The sequence below is a fragment of the Lissotriton helveticus genome, chromosome 3_1 (assembly GCF_964261635.1).
Source record: "Lissotriton helveticus chromosome 3_1, aLisHel1.1, whole genome shotgun sequence".
Taxonomy (NCBI): Eukaryota; Metazoa; Chordata; class Amphibia; order Caudata; family Salamandridae; genus Lissotriton; species Lissotriton helveticus.
In genome coordinates, this window is record NC_136061.1 from 395,969,103 (window position 1) to 395,988,169 (window position 19,067).

The 19,067-nt window shown below is 48.3% G+C and overlaps 1 protein-coding gene across 1 annotated transcript in view; it reads right to left on the reverse strand.

Moving 5' to 3' along the window:
* RPA1 (replication protein A1) overlaps window positions 1-19,067 on the reverse strand; it is a 251,759-nt gene that overhangs the window by 155,806 nt on the left and 76,886 nt on the right. Inside the window, exon 5 of the mRNA XM_078680149.1 lies at window positions 18,452-18,540. Within this exon, the coding sequence (XP_078536275.1) occupies window positions 18,452-18,540 (89 nt within the window). The remainder of the gene's footprint in view (window positions 1-18,451; window positions 18,541-19,067) is intronic.

The following is a 19,067-nucleotide window of genomic DNA, read 5'->3' on the forward strand; positions in this document are numbered from 1 at the left end:
TGAAGGCAAAAGGAGCCGTACCCTAGAGGTGCAGCTACTGCGCAAGCTGAAATGGCGGACATAGCGGAAGAAGATCTACGCACAATTATCGCAGCTGTTCAGAAGAGCCTGGCTTCCATAGACTGCAAAATAGACTTTTTAGCGTACCGGATGGATCGAATGACGGAACGTCTAGACAATCAAGCAGAGCGGATTGACATGACGGAGAGGAAGGTGACGGTAGTAGAAGAAGTCCAGACAGAGATGAGCAAAGACAGATGGGCAAGCTACTGAGTAACCTTCAAGACAAGGCAGAAGATTTGGAGGCTCGGTCGCGAAAATGTAACATACAAATTATAGGCCTTCCAGAACCTACCAGTATGGGCAACATGGAAATGTGTGTGGAAGAACTGCTATTTGTCGTGGAACGTGCCCATCAATCACTAGGCCCAAGGCCATCGCCTGAAGCCCCACCAAGACCTATTATAGCCAAATTGTTGAACTATAGGGATCGGGCTGAGGCTCTAGGGAGAAGAGAACCCTCCAAACATGAGGGCTCCACAATATCTTTATTTCCTGATTTAACTCAACGGGTGCAAGAAGCGAGAAAACAGTTTGCACCTTTGAAAAAACAACTTAGAGAACAGAATCTTGATTATGCAATGCTTTGCCCAGCACGTCTTAGAGTGAACAGGCAAGAAAAATCCAAGATCTTCACGGATCCCAATCTGCTGCAGAAAGCCCTCAACGGATGGTCCAAGCAGAACAGCGCATGACGTAAAGACTCAGATGCCGGCGAAGGCGCTCGCAGAGGGAGCCTGGACGAGTAGGCTAACAGACATTAGACCTCACTAAGGTTTGATACTGATTTGATGGGGTATACGCACAACTCTAAAAGCTAGATGAGACGGATAACATGGGATTAGGCTGAGCAGCAAATTCAGGCCCTTATTGATCATTATAACTGGGTAGGCTGGAAGCGTTGGTGGGCGACACTTTGGATAGCACGGCCCTAACTCCTCTAGATTGAAGCGCAATGAGGCTAGATATCGGATAAGACGCTCAGATGTTAGAGATGCGCTAGATGGCATATTGCGAATGACTGGTCTATTAGAGATGGGGGGGGGTGGGGGGGGTGAACAGGCAACATCCATCCACGAGTTTGACACACAACACAGTGGAATGCCGGAATGGTTTATATAAGGACCTTGTAACATGAGTTTCGCATAATGTACTTAAGGAGGGGGGATTTAGACTGTGCAAAGTTGGGGCGATCACAGCGTGGAAGGGGGGGGGTTCAAAGTTTCTATTTATTGTTAGACTTTATTGAGAGAGATTATCAACTACGCATGCATAATATGTTAGACATAAACAGAGATTATGACGCCGATACGCTTCTGACACAATTAACTAGATTGACGATACATACCAACCACAATGCAGACTCACTCCGGTAGTGTGAACATGCTGACATGGAATGTCCGTGGCCTTAACGATCACAGGAAGCTGCGGAAAGTAACAAATAGTTCTTACCCGGTGTCGTTTTGCAGATTGAAGATCTTTCTGGATTCACTATGCTGGGCATTATTCCGCGGTCTAGTGGTTGGGTCCGGAATCGTAGTCTTTTCTTTCTTTTTTTTCTTTTCGTAGCCCAGGTGGGCGTCGACGTCCCACCTTTTGGTGTACTTCCTGTGACGTCGGCATGCTTCCCGCGGAAGATCCCACCTTTGGGCGCCATCTTCGGATTCTTTTTTCTTGTTTTTGTGTTCTGTTTGTGAATCCTTTGGGAATGTTTTCTAGTTTTTCCTCCAAGTAAATGATTTTTCCGCTTTGTCTTTTAAGATGTCTGTTTGTATATTGTCCTCTTTATTTCCACGTCCTCCTGCCTCATCTTTCTGGCGGAGGTGGGTGGCTTCGCTAGTGAATCCAGAAAGATCTTCAAGCGGCAAAACTACACCAACAGGTAAGAAACTATTAGATTTGCAGCGTGAATCTTTCTGGATTCACTATGCTGTGCATAGACTTGTAGCGGTTTGTTATGTTTGTGGCGGCTGGGTGGAAGATGAGCGTTGGTTGTTGAAAATATGTCCTTCTGTCCTACTTGTGCTTCCTTGTTCATTTGTATATCCACACAGTAGTGCTTAGTGAATGTGTGCACTGAAGGCCATGTTGCCCCAGGCATATGTCTTGATGCATGGGTGTGTTTGCCAGGAAGGCTATTGTTGCTCCCTTCTTCCTGGTAGAGTGGGCTCGTGCCCCCTCTGCTAGATCTTGGCCTGCCTGTGTGGCAGAATTGAATAGTTTGTGCGATCCTTTGTGCGATGGTTCCCTTTGTTACTGGTCAACCCAGGAAACTGCTTGCGAAGGACACAAAGAACTGCTTTGTTTTCCTGTGCTCCTTAGTTCTTTCCATGTAATGCATTAATGCTCTTCTAGTGTCCAGAGTGTGCAGTGCCCTCTCTGCGCTTGTGGATGGTTTCTGAAAGAAGCTTGGTATTTGTACTGTCTGGTTCATGTGGAACCTTGACACCGGCTTTGGCATGAAGTGTGGGTCCGTTCTCATTACCATCCTGTCATTGTGTATTTGGATGTAGGGTTCTTGTAGTGTTAGGGCTTGCAGCTCGCTTACCCTGCGCAGCGAGGTGATTGCCACCAGAAATGCTGTCTTCATTGTTAGCATTTGTAGTGTGGCCTTATGGATGGGCTCAAAAGGTGCCTTCATAAGTTCTGTTGGGACTAGATTAAGGTTCCATGCCGGCGGCGGCATCCTTTTAGGTGGTGCTATCCTTTTTGCCCCTTCCATGAATCTCTTTACTACTTGTGATGTAAAGAAACTCCTTCCTGTCTCTCCTCTTGTGTAGGCCACTATCTCTGCTACGTGTACCCTCAGCGAGGATGAACTCCGTTTTGCTTTCATCAGGTGTGTGAGATATCTTAGCACCGTTGATTCCTTTGTCATCCTTTTGTGCAGTTTTTTCCTACTGCACCATTTTGTGTACCTGTTCCATTTTGCCGCATAGCACTTTCGTGTTGTAGGTCTCCTTGCCTCCCGTAGCACCCGCAGGGTGCTCTCTGGTAGCCTTATGTGTGCGAACACTATGTCCTCAGGAGCCATGCAGCTAGGCTGAGGCTCTCTGGCTCTGGGTGCAGTACTTCTCCGTTCTGCATGGAGAGTATGTCTTCTTTTTCCGAATTTGTGGGGTGGCCCCTGTGCCATTTCCATTATTTGTGAGTACCAGGTCTGCCTTGCCCACTGTGGTGCCACCAGTATCAGTGTCATGTTGCTGGTTCTGCACTTGTTGAGTACCCTGGGTATCAGTGGTATCAGGAGAAAAGCGTAAGCAAATGTTTTCGACCTGCTTATCCGTAGGGCATTCCCCAGGGATCTTTCCCCTGGTTGCCTTGATGCGAAGTTTAGGCATTTTGCATTCTGGTGTGTTGCAAATAGGTCTATCATCGGTGTTCCCGACCTTCTGAATAGCATTTGCGTTTCCGGTGTATTGAGCTCCCACTCGTGGGATGCAGATGTCTGTCTGCTGAGCCGGTCCGCTTCCCCATTGTCCTTCTCTGGTAGGTGTACGGCTAGCAGGTCTATTTTGAGTGGGATGGCCCATCTCCATATCTCCTGTGCTAGGTTTGATAGCGGTGCTGATTGTGTTCCTCCCTGCTTGTTGATGTAGAACATTGTTGTTGTGTTGTCTGTGTTTATCAACACTCTCTGGTTGTACAGTTTTTTCTGGAAGGCCTTCAGAGAGAGGAAAACGGTCTTTAGTTCCAAGTAGTTGATGTGTTTGACCGCATCCGCTGGAGTCCACAGACCCCTTACCCTGAGCTTGTTCATGTGTGCTCCCCATCCCATCTGGGATGCGTCTGTGGTGATGTTCACCGTTGGGGTTGGTGGTGTTAAAGGCTTCCCTTCTGTTATGTTCTCCTTGTTCAACCACGCTATCTCCTCCTGCGCTGCGTGCGTTACAACCACTAGACCTTCCCTACTTCCTGTAGCTTGTGACCATTGTTGTTGCAGCCATTCCTAGAATGGTCTCATGTGGAGCCGTACATTTGGTACCAGATGAATGCAGGAGGCCATCAAGCCCATGATCTTTCTCGCTGTCCTCACTGTCAGAGCTCGCCCCTTCTGGTAGAGGCGCGTCTCCTTCAGCACAGCCAGTGTTCTCTTGTCACTGGGGAACACCTTGCTCTGTATGGTGTTGATCTGTGCTCCCAGGGAAATCTTCACTTGCTCTGGTTCCATTGAGGATTTCCCCCAGTGAATGGAGAATCCCAGGTCTATCAGTGTACTTGTCACGCGCTATGCTTGTTCTTTGTTGTTGCAGCCATTCCTGGAATGGTCTCATGTGGAGCCGTACATTTGGGACCACATGTATGCAGGAGGCCATCAAGCCCATGATCTTGCTCGCTGTCCTCACTGTCAGAGCTCGTCCCTTCTGGTAGAGGCGCGTCTCCTTCAGCACAGCCAGTGTTCTCTTGTCGCTGGGGAACTCCTTGCTCTGTATGGTGTTGATCTGTGCTCCCAGGAAGATCTTTACTTGCTCTGGTTCCATTGAGGATTTCCCCCAGTGAATGGAGAATCCCAGGTCTATCAGTGTACTTGTCACGCGCTATGCTTGTTCTTTGCACGTCCTCTGTGAACTAGCCTTTATTAGCCAGTCGTCGAGGTAAGGGTATACATGGATCCTTTCCCTCCGTAGGTGCGCTGCCACTGCTGCGAGGCACTTGGTGAAGACCCTTGGTGCGGATTTAAGTCCAAAGGCTAGGGCTGTGAACTGGTAGTGTTCTTTGTTAATAGTAAATCTTAGTAGATGTTTGTGCTGCCTGTTCATTGGGATGTGCAGGTAGGCATCTTTGAGGTCTATGGTGGCCATGAAGTCTCTGGCCTTTATCTGAGGAATGACCTCTTGAAGGGACGTCATATTGAACTTTTGTGTTTTTATGTATGGGTCTCAGTGTTTCGTCCACCTTTGGTATCAGGAAGTAGGTTGAGTACACTCACTTGTTCCTTTCTCTGTATGGGACTAGTTCGATGGCCTCCTTTTGGAGGAGTTCCTTCGCTTCCTTTTGAAGTAGCTCTAGCTCCTTTCCTGACAGCGCCTTCCTTTTTGGTTTCTTGTTTGGCAGTGTCTTTTCCAGTTCTATGCAGTATCCGAACTGTATGATGTGGAGTATCCATTTGTCTGTGGTTCGCTTCTTCCACTCCCAGAAGAAATGACTTAGCCGGCCTCCTACTGGTGTTACATGTTCGTTGATGTTTGGTCCGTGTAACCCTCTGTTGGTCTTCTTGTGCTCCACCCTTGGAGGTGTTGCGTGGGTCGGCACGTATTGCGTGACGGAGTCACGTTGAGGTGGGTTGTTGGCCCCCTCTTCTATTTTGTCCACGTCCATTCGCCCTCCCGCGAAAGGAATGGCCCATTGGCTGGTACTGCCAGGTTTGTCTTTGCTGTCCCTGTTGTGTGTGGCTGTCGCCCTGGTGGGACTGCTGGAATGTTTGGTGTGACGTTCCTGGCTGGTTTCTTCCTCTTCCGTTCGGTCTCTGTGTCGGGGTACCCCTTCTCATCCCCCTGAATTTTAAGGCCCCCATGGACCTTGCAGTTTTGTTTTCTTTTTTGAGCTGGGTGAGCTTTTTATCCACCGGCGCCCCACACAGTGTCTCCCCATTGAACGGGGTGCTTAGAATGTTGTGCTGTACCTCTGGCTTGAAGCCTGAGATCCTGAGCCAGGCCTGCCTTCTCTCCGTGATCCCCAACATCCTCAGTCTGCTGGACGTATCAGCCCCATCCAAGGCTGTTTTGAGGCATGAATTTGCCACATTCTTTCCCTCCTCCACAAGGTGTGAGGCTCTTTGTTGGTACTCGTCTGGGAGGTGCTTGATCAGCTGTCCGATCTCGTCCAGAATTTGGTACTTGTGCCTGTTCAGCAGGGCATTCAAGTTTGCCATGCGCCAGTGCCTCACTGCATTTCTTTCGATCTTTCTCCCAGTTAGGTCCATCCTCCTGCTTTCTGTGTCTGGTGGTGGGCCTGATGCTGGCAAATTTGCCCTTTTCTGGGCGGTCGCCGCAATAATGGAGTCCGCTGTGACTGATCCCCGGATTTAGAGGAGTGTTTATATTTCTTCTCCGTCCTAGGCGTGACAGACCTGAATGTTGCCGGTTCCTTCAACGCCTCTTTCCCTTGGGCCAGGACACTCTCGAGCATGGTGAGGTACTGGCTCCTCGTTTGGGTGGGGAGCAGGGTCTCCAAGAGGAAGTCTGCCTTTGGTTTTTCCTCATCTATCTAGACTCCAAAGGCCGTTGCCGCGTTCTTGATTACCAAATTATAGACCCCAATGTCATCTGTCGGCGAAGGCCTCGAAGGGTATGTGTCCACGAGCTCTTCTGGGCTTTCGGTGTCGAGGTCCTGCCACTCCAGGTCCTGTGTCCCCGAGGATGCAGAGTCGAGGGTCGTCCACTGATCATCGTCACCCTCCTCCTCGTAGTAGAGGACTTCTTTCTCTAGATGGTCCTGGGTCTCGTGGCTTTTCGGCAGCCCTTCGGCGTCGAAGTCCTCCTCCTCTTCTATTTCAACGATCACCGTCTTTGGCTTCAACGGAATCGCAAACCTCTTCATCTTTTCGTCAAACTCCTTTCTTTGCAGGATGTTATCCATTTCGGCCTCAAGTCGTCTTTTCTTTCTCTCCAGTTTGGCGGCTTGTTCGGCGTGGAACGGTTCGGCCGATCTCTTCGTCGTACCCGTCGAAATGACCTTCGGGTCCTTTGCCGATGCCGAAGCGACCTTCGGGTCCTTCTCCTTCGAAGTCGATCGTTCCTTTTCGGGGACGTGCTTCGAAGACCTTGGCTTTTAGCCGGTCTTCGCCGCCTGGGAGTCCTTTTCGAAGGATCCGTTGGGCTGTTTGTCCTTGGATGCAGCTGCGGAGGTCGAGATTTTTGGCACCAGCGCTCCCTTCGAGGACTTAGACTCTGTTTTACTAGAGTCTGACTCAGACCTTCGAGGATCTGTCTGGGGTTATGGGGTCGTCGACTCTCCTACCTCTTTAAAAGTCTTCTTATCGACCGTGTAGTCGTATTCTTCTCCGGCGACGATGTCCTCCTTGTCGCTCGAGAGTCCCAGGTCCCGAAGCGACAGCGGTTGTCCCTTGCCTTGTATGTTGTATGTTGTATGTTGCAGTCCTTGCTCTCGTGGTCGACCGGTAGGCAGAGGTTACAAACCGGGTGCTGGTTTTCAGTGCGTATTTGTGGTGGCAGTTACGGCAGAATTTAAAAGGTGTCTTGTCCATTTCTTGTGCTCAGGGGGCCCCCTGTGTGCGCATTCTCCGTTGGACGTCGAAGTTCTCCTTCTTAATCGTCCCGGCTTGATGGTGTTTTTCCTAGTCGTCTTCTCCAATCTTTTCCGTGCAAAATTAGACTTTTCTGAGTCTTCTTGCCTCCAAAACTCTGGAGCCTCTCGGCGACGATCCAGACCCAACAGCGGAAAAAAGAACCTGAAGATGGCGCCCAAAGGTGGGAGCTTCCGCGGTAAGCATGCCGACGTCACAGAAAGTACACCAAAAGGTGGGACGTCGACGCCCAACTGGGCTACGAAAAAAAAAAAAGAAAAAAAAAAAAAGACTACGATTCCGGACCCAACCACCAGACCGCGGAATAATGCACAGCATAGTGAATCCAGAAAGATTCACGCTGCAAAACTGTCATTTTGACTAAATCTCTCAATGCAGTCATAAAATGTAATTGGTGGAATTGAAACACGCCAACATGTTGAAGAAGGGAACTTTTATTAATGTATAGGCTTTTTTTTCCCTAAGTTTATGTTTGTTATGCAGTTTACGTGCCAAACATCGTCAGGGCTCGGCTTGCCCTGGAAGCCCGGTCAGACCCTCGGCTCCGCTCGGTTCACCCTTGTTGACTCGCCCACCTCTATCTGTAAAACCATATTGCCCCAGAGGCGCAAGAACTGGGCCCACACACATCCGTTGTTCCCCGGAGCACTATATATAGTACAGCCCCAGGGGGCATGAACCAGCCTGCGGGCGGGCTGGTAGGGGTGGGGTAAGAGGGGTCTTTGAAAGTGGTGCAGTAATGTCGGTCACCTTGTTGCAATGGCAGACTAGCAGTATCAAACAGCTGGTCTGCCGGTGTAAGGGCATGTTTACATTTGTGCTAATATGGCGCTTGTGCAAGTCCCTCCCTCCCCAGCGCACCCAGAAGTGGGCCGCGCCCCATATGTAATACGGGCCCTGTGGGTATATTTGCTCCATATATTATATAGTAAATGAAATGGCGCAGAACTTCATTTTTTGTTTGCGAGAAACAATGGAATTGCGCCTAAGTGTCTTTCTACGCGAGACTCATGGCCATTAAAACAAAGGTGCTCTAAAATGGAGTAATCAGTAGAAATATTTATGCCACATACCAGTCACTAGTAGGTAAAAGTCAAACGCGGGGATGTAAGTGCCGTTAAGGCAGGGGCATAGAAAGTAGTTTATATGAGTGTGCGTGCAGCCCTTAATGACCCGAAATACTTCAGCAATGATCACTGGTGCGTGACATCGGTTTGATTATGCAGACGCAGTCAACCCGTTTTATCTGCAGCCTTATAATGATGTCGACGACATAACCTTGTTTAAACCCCCGTCATCCCTGACACGCAGTTCCTACTCTTGGAACCCAGAGAAGACTAAACAGCCCGGGCCGAGCCAAAGGGACGCCCACCGCCATTCTGCGTCCCAAACACAGGAATGGAGCAGACCCACAATATTTTCACACAAGTGTGCACCGCTATCTACGATCACTTAAATGATTACATTTCCATTTGATCTGTTTAATGGATAATAAAATCAGACCTGAAGAACACACACAGTAGTTGCTATAAAGAACCTGAATATTCATGAAGGCTTTCTCCTGGCTGCACGCAGGATCATGAATAAAAAAAAAAACGTTATTTTGCAAAAATGAAACGATGCCGTTCAAAATGCTAAAACGATTGAGTAACAACCCAAAACATCCTGAGATAATAGTAACCTTGGTGCAATTAATAATTTCCGGGGGAGAGGCCGCACCTTTCAGCACCGTCCTTCCAGATGTGTGGCACAGATCCAGGGGGTAATGAATATGCTACTTACCAGTATGCATCTGTTCTTGGCATGTAGGGCTGCTGACATTCATATCTATAGCATAGATCGCCGCCTAGTGTTGGGTCCGGATGATTGCACATTGTTGTCCTGGAAGAGTATTCGAAGTATCACGAGATAGGTGGCTCCTCCCCTGGACTACAGTGCGCATGGGCATCGACTCCATCCTCAGATTGTTTTTAGCCATTGTGGCGAAGATGGAGAGTAACAGTGTAAGCGATGACCATGCTAATAGTAAGTGTAAAATGTCTGCAGCCGATACAGGCGCCGGGGAGGAGGGCGGGCGATATGAATGTCAGCAGCCCTACATGCCAAGAACAGATGCATACTGGTAAGTAGCATATTCAGTTTGAGGCATGTGGGCTGCTGAATTCATATCTATAGCATAGAATACATAGCAGTCCCTCCATTAACAGCAGCCGCCTGTGCCAGCTGCAGAAGTCTGAAATAGTGTCTTAAGAACAGCCTGCCCTACAGCTGCCTGCTGCTTAGAGTGCACGTCTACACAGTAATGTTTAGTAAAGGTATGTGGTGTAGACCATGAGGCTGTTCTACAAATATCTTCCAAAGGGATATTACCAAGGAAAGCCATGGTGGCCCCTAACTTGCGTGTGGAGTGGGCTCTGGGGGGGACCGTTAAAGTGCGCTGAGCCTTGTGATAGCAAATCTGAATACACTTAACGATCCACCTGGCTATACCTGCTTTGGAAATGGGGTTGCCTTTATGCTGGGCCGAGAAGGCAACAAAAAGCTGTTGTGTCTTTCTAAAGACTTTGGTGTTGGATGGTCGGGGGCAGTGACAGGGAGTCACTGTTTGTTGGCGGCAGGGGAACGGGAGTTGTTGTTGCCTCTGCCTCTGCCCTTGGTGCTGTTGCCCCGATATCCTCCTCTACTCTGCTTGGTGTACGAGGATTGCGACCCACCTTTATTGAACTGTGTCTGCTGTGACATCTGGCCTCTGTTAACACCTCGATTGCCTGAGCGACGAAAAGTGTTCCCTCTAAACTGTTGGGACAGGAGAGCGCCCATGGATTTGGCAGTCTCAGTATCTTTCTTTATTTTCTCCAGGGTGGTATCCACCTCTGGACCAAATAACCTGTCAGGGTTTACCGGCTGGTTAAGGATGGTGGTTTGGATTTCTGGTTTAAAACCTGAGATTCTGAGCCATGCCTGCCGTCTAAGCATTACGCTGGTATTTATTGCTCTGGCGGCAGTGTCCGCAACGTCTAGGGCGCACTTAATGGAAGCGTTAGTGATGAGCTTCCCTTCTTGGATAAGCATCTCCCCTGCCTCTTTATACTGGTCTGGTAGATGTTGTAATAGGGTCTCTAGTGTGTCGTAGTGTGCCCTGTCGTAACGTGCCAATAGCGCCTGCGTATTTGATATGCGCCAGATTTTGGCCGCTTGAGCTGCCACCCTCTTTCCAGATGCCTCCAGCACTTTTGATTTTTTTGTCCGGGGGAGGAGCATCACTGGTGGTCTGTGAATTTGCCCTCTTGCGGGCATTGGAAACCACCAAAGAGTCCAATGGCAACTGGCCCTTGATATAGGTAGGATCGCCAGGTGCCGCTCTGTATTTCTTCTCGATTCTAGGGTTGACCACCCTGGACCGTGTAGGTTCCTTGAAGATGTCCGCAGCATGTTTAAGGACCCCCTTCAGCATAGGAAGAGTCTTGACAGTCTTTTCAGCTGTTGAAAAAGTGTCAAATAGGAAGTCCACATCCACAGGGTCAGCATGTAGCTCCACATCGTGGTTTTTGGCTGCTCTTTCAATCAAGGTATTAAATGCCGCAGAATCCTCTGTGGGAGAAGTCTTAACATTGTACACCTGAGGGTCATGGACTGTGTGCTATTCCCCTTGGTCACCAGCTCCTATCCAGGAGTCCTGTTGCTCATCAGGCTCTGAGTTGGCTGGGAAGTTATATTCATCTTCCTGCATCCTCTCCCTCAGAATAAGTGGGTGAGGGTGTCGTAATATCGTGGGACTGTGGAACAAGTGGTTCGACCAAGACCAAGGAATCCTGAGCAGGCCGTTTGCGCTTTAGAGGAATGGTATATGACTCCAAAGGCTGCGTTGCCGTGACTTTCCTTTTGTAAAGCGTCAGCTTTCCGGTGTCGGCATCGATAAAATGTTCTGTCTGCTCCTCTAGCAAGTGTTGTTGAGGCAGCATACTCCCAGCCGGGTGAATTGGCTTGGATACCCCAGAGTCTTTGGGCACTGAACGGGGTGCGAAGGCCTTCGGCGCCACCTTCGGCGGCAACGTGAAGAGGATCGGCGTCGAAGTTTGCGGCGTCGAGGCAACGGTCTTCGAGGCGGAAGGCGTCTTCGGATCAGACGATGTAGCTTTGTCTCTAATTCGCTTGAGGGAGTCCGAGACCTGCTTCGTAAAGGAAGCGGACGGCTTCGCCAACCTGACAGTCTACTTCTGTCCACCCCCAGGGGAAGACCCGAGCGCCGTTGACTTTTGCTTCTCGGAGCGAGGCGCCGGAGCATCCTGCTTAGGCGCGCCACGATCCTTGGCTTTGGCTGTAGACGCAGCCGGCGACGGCTTCGGATCGGCGGCCTTGACCACTGGCGTCGGGGTCCCGGTCTTCGGTTCGACGCCCTTGCTTGATGTCGGCTCGATGGCCTTCTTTGGCTTCGGCTCGACGGTCTTTCTGGTCTCCGAGTCGGCGGCCTTCTTTAGCTTCGGCTCAACGACCTTGACCCCTTTCGTCACCTTGACCGTGTCGACAGCTTTCGTCGGCGCCGACCGCTTCGACACCTCGGAAGAAGACTGCGGCGATGGGGGAGCAGACGTCTTCGGTTTCGATGGCGCCTCGGCCATTTTTGTTGTTGTAGTCGACACCGATGGTTTCAGTTTCGTTTTCGACAATGGCGGCTCCGCCGAAGTGTCCTTAGCCGGGTCTGAAGGCGGGCCGTGGACGCTGGTACAGGGTCTTGGGTAAGGCTGATTGGCGATCCCTCGACCTGAGCCTTGGTTAATGTTCGAACGGGGCATAGCTCTTCCTCTGAGCTATCTTCCATGGCCCCATAGGCCTCATCGTCGTCTCCTACCTCTTGGACGACTTCTTCAACATCGAGGCCTTCGACATCCGCGTCGTATCCGCATTCGACGTCTACCGTTGGAGGTGAAATCTGCATTCGAACCTCTTGTTCGCCTGCTTCTTCGTCTTCGAAGATGTCCACCGGTGCCGGGGCCGACTGCTGGGCCGCCATGCGCGCCGAAGAGTCCTTGTCGAATGAAACTTCGAACAAGCCATGCAGCTTGCTTCATTGTGGTCCGGCGACAGGCACTTGTTGCACACCGGGTGGACGTCGATGTGTGGGTACTTAGATCCACACACGGGACACTTCTTGAACGGGCTCCGTTCCATGTCGCGTCGTCGATGGTCTTGCTGCGTTGACTGGGCCTCGATCACTCAAGAGTCACGCGACTCACTGGAAATCCGACTCGGCTGAGTCGGAACCGAACCGGGGCACCGAACGCAAACAATACCGACGTATAGGTAAAGGCCTTAGGGCCTCGAAAAGGTTTTTAAGTTGATTCCGACTGGATATAACGAAAGGACATCCGAACCCAATGGCGGAAAAAAACAATCCGAGGATGGAGTCGATGCCCATGCGCACTGTAGTCCAGGGGAGGAGCCACCTATCTCGTGATACTTCGAAGACTCTTCCAGGACAACAATGTGCAATCATCCGGACCCAACACTAGGCGGCGATCTATGCTATATATATGAATTCAGCAGCCCACATGCCTCGAACCAGGGCAGCCCTATGGAGGTCAGGGTAGTGTTCGGGCACCCCTCTCGTGTGCGAGCCTGGGCCCCAATGAACCCACTTTTAAGGCTTTGACCACACACAGGGGAGCGGGCAGAGGTGGGCCTTGACGGATGCCACAGCCAATTAGCATCACTGTCAATCTTTCACCACAAGTGTGAGGGAGACATTCGCACAGTGCTTCATAACCCTCTGTGGGTCACGGGGTTAATGGCGCTATCCCATGGGAAAAGTTTAGTGCAATGCTGTTTTTTAAAGCACGATTGCCAGGTAAGATTGGTTTTTAGAGTTTGTATAGGTGAAACATACACGGAAAGTACAGCCATCAGCGACTTACTGCTTTTACTGTCTTTCAGCAGAACACGAGAATGAGGCGAGAATTTCCTGCTGCAGTGTTTCTTGTCCAAGCGCGATTGACGACAACACTTTTGTCTCAAGTTTCCAGTTTGGCCAGGGCCTTAAATCCCTCGAGAATACCTTCAGCTTCACTATGGACTCTAGGAGAGGCCTCCTCCCCAAGGGGTTGTCAATCACCGGGTCTGTCATGGGCCGGCTCAGTTTGTCCATTTCTAGGGTATGCGCACACATTTATACCCTCCACAATTCAGTGATAGACAGGCCTCAGGGCATTGGTGGGTATAAGCCTTATTTTGTTGGGGCGCGGGTGACACAAACTGACCGGTCTGCACCAAGCTATTTCTAATGATTTAAACAAACACCTCTCCTGACATTTCACAGACTATATTCCCCAACTTTTTGGGGTTTATCTACCCTACTGAACAAGCGTGGTACCGCAAAGGCAGCCACGTGTTTATTTTCGCATCGCCCTTTCACTTTAAGTGAAAGCGCGATGCGAAAATACACACACGGCTGACTTTGCCAAAGCAGAAATGTGAAGAAAAAAGTGCATACCGACTAATGAAGGAGTGTGTGTACTGCAGCTGGTAAAAGACCCAATCCCGGTGTGCAGGGCCAAAAGGAGACAAGGAGACAAGGCGGCAACAAGGAGGGACTAAGAAGACTCCTTTACAATCAGAAGCCAGCGTTTTGCATGGGAGATGAAGCTACCCAATTAAAAAGATGGGCGGGGCTTCAACCCCACCGCTGAGCTTTGGAATCCGTATGGATTCCGAAAAGTCCCTGTATGACGAGAGCAGCGTGTGCGCGCTGCTTTCGCCAGCCGAGACCTAAAAAGGGAGGGTTTGGTCCCGTCAAAAGGAGAGGGGTTCGACCCGTCAAAAGGGGAGGGGTTCGACCCGTCAAAAGGGGAGGGGTTCGACCAGTCAAAAAGGGAGGATTTAGACCCATCAAAAGGGTTTAAGTATTTAACGTGCCACTGTCAGACTACAATGGTAGGCCAGAAGCAATGTTTTAACTGTCAATATGGTGGATGGCACAATAGCTGCAGCAGTCCACTAGCAACATAAACTTAAAAGGCCCTCAGTACATTTTGTACCATATACTACTACAGATCTACAGGCAAGAATGGTCCCTCAGCATTATAATTAAAGATCTTGTTTAAGGCGTGTTCAGAAACCATTGATAACATTGTAAATACAATGTACAATAGAATTAGTTCACAGATGATATAACTGCTGAAAACTATTTTTGTCCGCTGCATGGATGATATTCATATTTTAAAAGAGTCCTTTTGGGAGCAAAACATTAGTAGTCTTTAAGAAACAAGCTACTTACCTACCACAATAGTTTCGAAGCTTGAGACCACTGTAAATGTGCTGCATTATTCAACCACCTAATGTATGTGAAAGACTGGAAGAATACCTAAAAAATATACTTATATGTAGGCTTCTGCCACAGGAGCGGCTACATGTCTCAATATCACTGATCATAATCCCACAATGCCCTATTACATGTACACCATCTTCACACATATTCCCCCCCGCCCCCCAGATAAGCATGTGGAGGAAATGTTGATATTTGTCCATTCAAATGTAATCATGCCATCATTTTAAGGTTGCTCTGCTTCACTGGGGGTAGTGGAGGGCCCATGCAAATCTAAAATGCGGTCAAGCTTAAAAACTATTGTTACAGGGAAGCAACCTTTGCATCATTAACCTTTGCTCTATTCACATGCTATTGAGGAAAGTGTGAACAAGCAGTGGTTAACCCATATTTTAACACTGTTTATTCATTTGTGACTGATAATCTTCCCAATGTTTCATAGAAGTAAATGTTAAGGTCACTGCAGCACAAACATGGTTTTGTGAGACATTGCTTATCAGCGCTAAAGATAACCTTTCTTTCTAGCCATATGTGATCTCAGCTTTTACTGTCAAGTCTTACTCAACAATTAATAAAAGCATACTTTTCCATAATGAAGAAAGGGACTTTTGGTGTGAACAGTAGATTAGCTACTATTTTACAGCTTTCTTAATGCTACTGGGAGCAACTGTTGAGTTCCTGGTCATCTGGGTTTGAACCTTCATCAGTGTTGATAACAATTAAGAAGTAGTTTGATCATGCACACCACAAAAGATATTTTAAGGAAAGACTCAGTCAGTGAAGGTGTGAGCAACTCATAATATCAGTAGCCAATAGATGTGGTTAATTCCCGAAACAATCCTCAGACACACGTTCCACTCTGGCCAATTTACTACGGTCTTGGGTAGGTATGAGTTATAAAATCCCCAGGTTGAGCTATCCTTGTGTAAAATTATGAAAATGGGAGACATATCAACTTCCTTCTATGGAATTCCATGAGAAGTTTGACTACAGCCATATCTTGTAAATCACAGAGCAGGATTAAGTGATGCATATTGCCCATACCACCAAAGAAGCCAACATAACAGCAGTGCACAGGCTCAAAGGTCCAGGACTACATTAAAAACTGAGACTGGCAATCTTAAAGGGGAAATGTCCTTGTGCAAGCGGACCTCCGACCAGGTGACGCTGAGGGCCAACGTGCAGCTGGGCACCATGGCGGACCGGCTGAAGCGCCTCAGCCTGCAGCAGGGCCCCGAGGGGGCCACTTCCTGTGCCACAAGCACAACGAGCGGCTGAAGGTCTTCTGCAGGGACGACCAGCGAGCGATCTGCGTGGTGTGAAGCCTGTCCCGCGAGCACAGCTCCCACACGGCGGTGCCCGTGGAGGAAGCGGCGCAGGAGTTCAAGGTACACCGCAGCTTGCACGCTATAGTCCTGCTGTTGTTGACAAAAGGAATATGCTTGCCCTAGACACTTCGTTTACACATTTAGATTTAAAAAAAGTAGTCATTTATACTTTGGTTGAGATGTAGGGCAAAGCTGCTGTGTTACTTAACCTAGCATGTGTTAGGGTCTTGCTTTCCTAACATTCAATTTCAAATTATATACCGGTATATATATATACACATTTTTCCAGCAATTCACGGGCTAACATGCAGCCTGCAGGCAGAGTGAAATGTCTCTTTCTCGGTCGCAGTGTTTGTGTAGTTCTGTTATGTGATATGTTTATTTGGGCGCCGATAGTATGAAAGTTGCTTGTTTTTCCAAACAAGAAATGTTATATATTTTTTTTAAACAGAAAGTGAAATCCTGCACAGACTGTTCTGCTGTCTGTATACACAGCACATACAATATTTCAGTGTGTACTTTCAGTCATCATGCCAGGCACTACAAACATATTTCGACTACAGAGGTCGAGAGTTTTGAACTGCTGTCTGCAGGGTTCAGGGGCCCCAGCTTTCACTGGGGGTCAGACCTTCATTACATGTCATGCACAAGACACTTCAAAGGGTGTGACGAAGAGCCGGCATCATGTATAACGTCTGTGGTTCATCACAATTACGTCACGCTCAATAACATGAAACCACCGTGGAATTTGGACTTTGAAACCGCTGCTTTTATGAGAAAAAAAATTAACCCACGTGTCTCCCCCTTCCTCTCTCTGTAAATAAGCACGGGTGTGTACTTACATGTACATGTATGTGCATTACATGATTATAAACATTCCTTCTTAGGCACGTGCACACATCTGCACGAGTACTGATGTGCGCCACTGAGGAGGTAGCTGGGGGGATAAAGATGAAGAGTTGCGGGGCAATAGGGCAAATAGTATGATTGATAATGGGATCAGGCGATGGGGATACTGGTATAAGCTTGAGGGCCCGCGTGAGTGGCATTGAGAGATAAGGGCTTTGGTCTTGAGCACACAGCAGAATGTACACTGTTATGCACCATGCATGCTTTGAGGTGAATGCATTAATACTGCACATTCACAATAATACTTGTCAGTCTTATTTATCTATGACATCTCAATCCTAACAGGATCCTATACTTTATTCTTCCTAGGACGACCAGATCGTATGTGGCTGTGTGTGTGTGTGTGTGTGTGTGTGTGGGGGGGGGGGGGGGGGCTGTGTGTGTGGGGGGGGCTGTGTGTGTGGGGGGGGCTGTGTGTGTGTGTGGCTGTGTGTGTGTGTGGCTGTGTGTGTGTGTGGCTGTGTGTGTGGCTGTGTGTGTGGCTGTGTGTGTGGCTGTGTGTGTGTGTGGCTGTGTGTGTGTGGCTGTGTGTGTGTGGCTGTGTGTGTGTGGCTGTGTGTGTGTGGCTGTGTGTGTGTGGCTGTGTGTGTGGCTGTGTGTGTGTGGCTGTGTGTGTGTGGCTGTGTGTGTGTGGCTGTGTGGCTGTGTGTGTGGCTGTGTGTGTGGCTGTGTGGCTCTGTGTGTGTGGCTCTGTGTGTGTGGCTCTGTGTGTGTGTGTGTGTTTTTGAAACATAAGTAAAACGTGTTATTTGCAATACCAATAGCTCAAACTCAGGCAAATACGCGACCTATTGCATTGCAAATCCAATAGGTCTCGCATTTGCGAGAGATTAAACTATTGGCATTGTAAATGACAATGCCATTTATTTATCTGTTTTCAAAACCAACACATAAATAAAAATATTGTCATTTACAATGCCAATAGCTCTAACTTTTGCAAAGGCGAGATCGTTGCATTGTAAATGCTTGTTCTGTTCTACTTTCCCAGTCAACGTAGTGCAAAGCTGGGTCACTGTTTCGCAGGACTGCACCAGTGAGAAAGTCTACATTGCAACTATGAATTCCCTGTCACCCACTGATCCAAAAATGTAAAGTAATTCAACGGACACATTTCAGTTTTAAGAAACTAAGGTCAAATTGCAGTGTGAGCACAGTTTTATGTACTTTGAGTGATTTATGTAGAGGATAATTTAGCAAACACTGCTTTAAACATGCCAAACTTTCATAAGGAGTTAAAAAGGCATGAGGCGGCTCTGCAAGTTCCTGAACATTTTTCTCAATGAAATATCTATGACCAAAAAGGGCTCCACTGATCCATAGGTAGATTTCAGGCTGAAAATAGGATATAAATGCCATCTCATCACGCTGACATATATGGAATATATACTAGGCACAAGGAATGAAAAGAAAGTCGGTGACTTTCGTGCCTAACGCAAAAACAATATGCATCCTCCGAAGTCTCAATTTTTAGACACTGCTCCTGGGAAGAGCACAGATCTCTTGCATCACCACACTAGCTCAGATTAATTGAGCCGGTCTCATTAGCTTGGTTTGTAAACCTGCACATACCTTCATTATATGGTACAGGGTTTCCAATCTTCCCGCCAACCAAGTCTGCTGATTTCAGGACCTCCAGTTCCACCACAACCACCACTCGCCTGCAAAACAAAGACAGTAACATATTAGAGCCAAGTAACGCCTCACTTCCACTACAAGGGAAACGAACTGCACGCTGCCAAGCCAATCTGGATCCTTTTGTTGTTGCAATACTTTGACTACATCTACTAAATATTAGCCAGCAGAATGGACTTCTCACGTTACCATTTATGGGTTCACTATCGTAATTACACAACATAATAGGGGGTTTTCTAAATGCCTTTATGTCGCATACCCACATATATCATGTTCACAAACCACAGTGCCAATGTAGGTTTCCCAGAAATGTGTGCATAATGTCTGCACAGATTTGGAAAGAATCTTGTGGCTGTACACACAGCTCCACATGAAGAGGTTAATTCTTTTTTATAGACATCTGTGATGACATACATGAAAAATGACAGAGGGACAATTGTGACAACCAGAGCAATTCACAGGTTTTCGATTTACACAAATATATATATTTTTTTTAAATCACTAAAATCACTCCAAAAAAAAATCAACCATACATAAAACTGGAGGGGGGGCT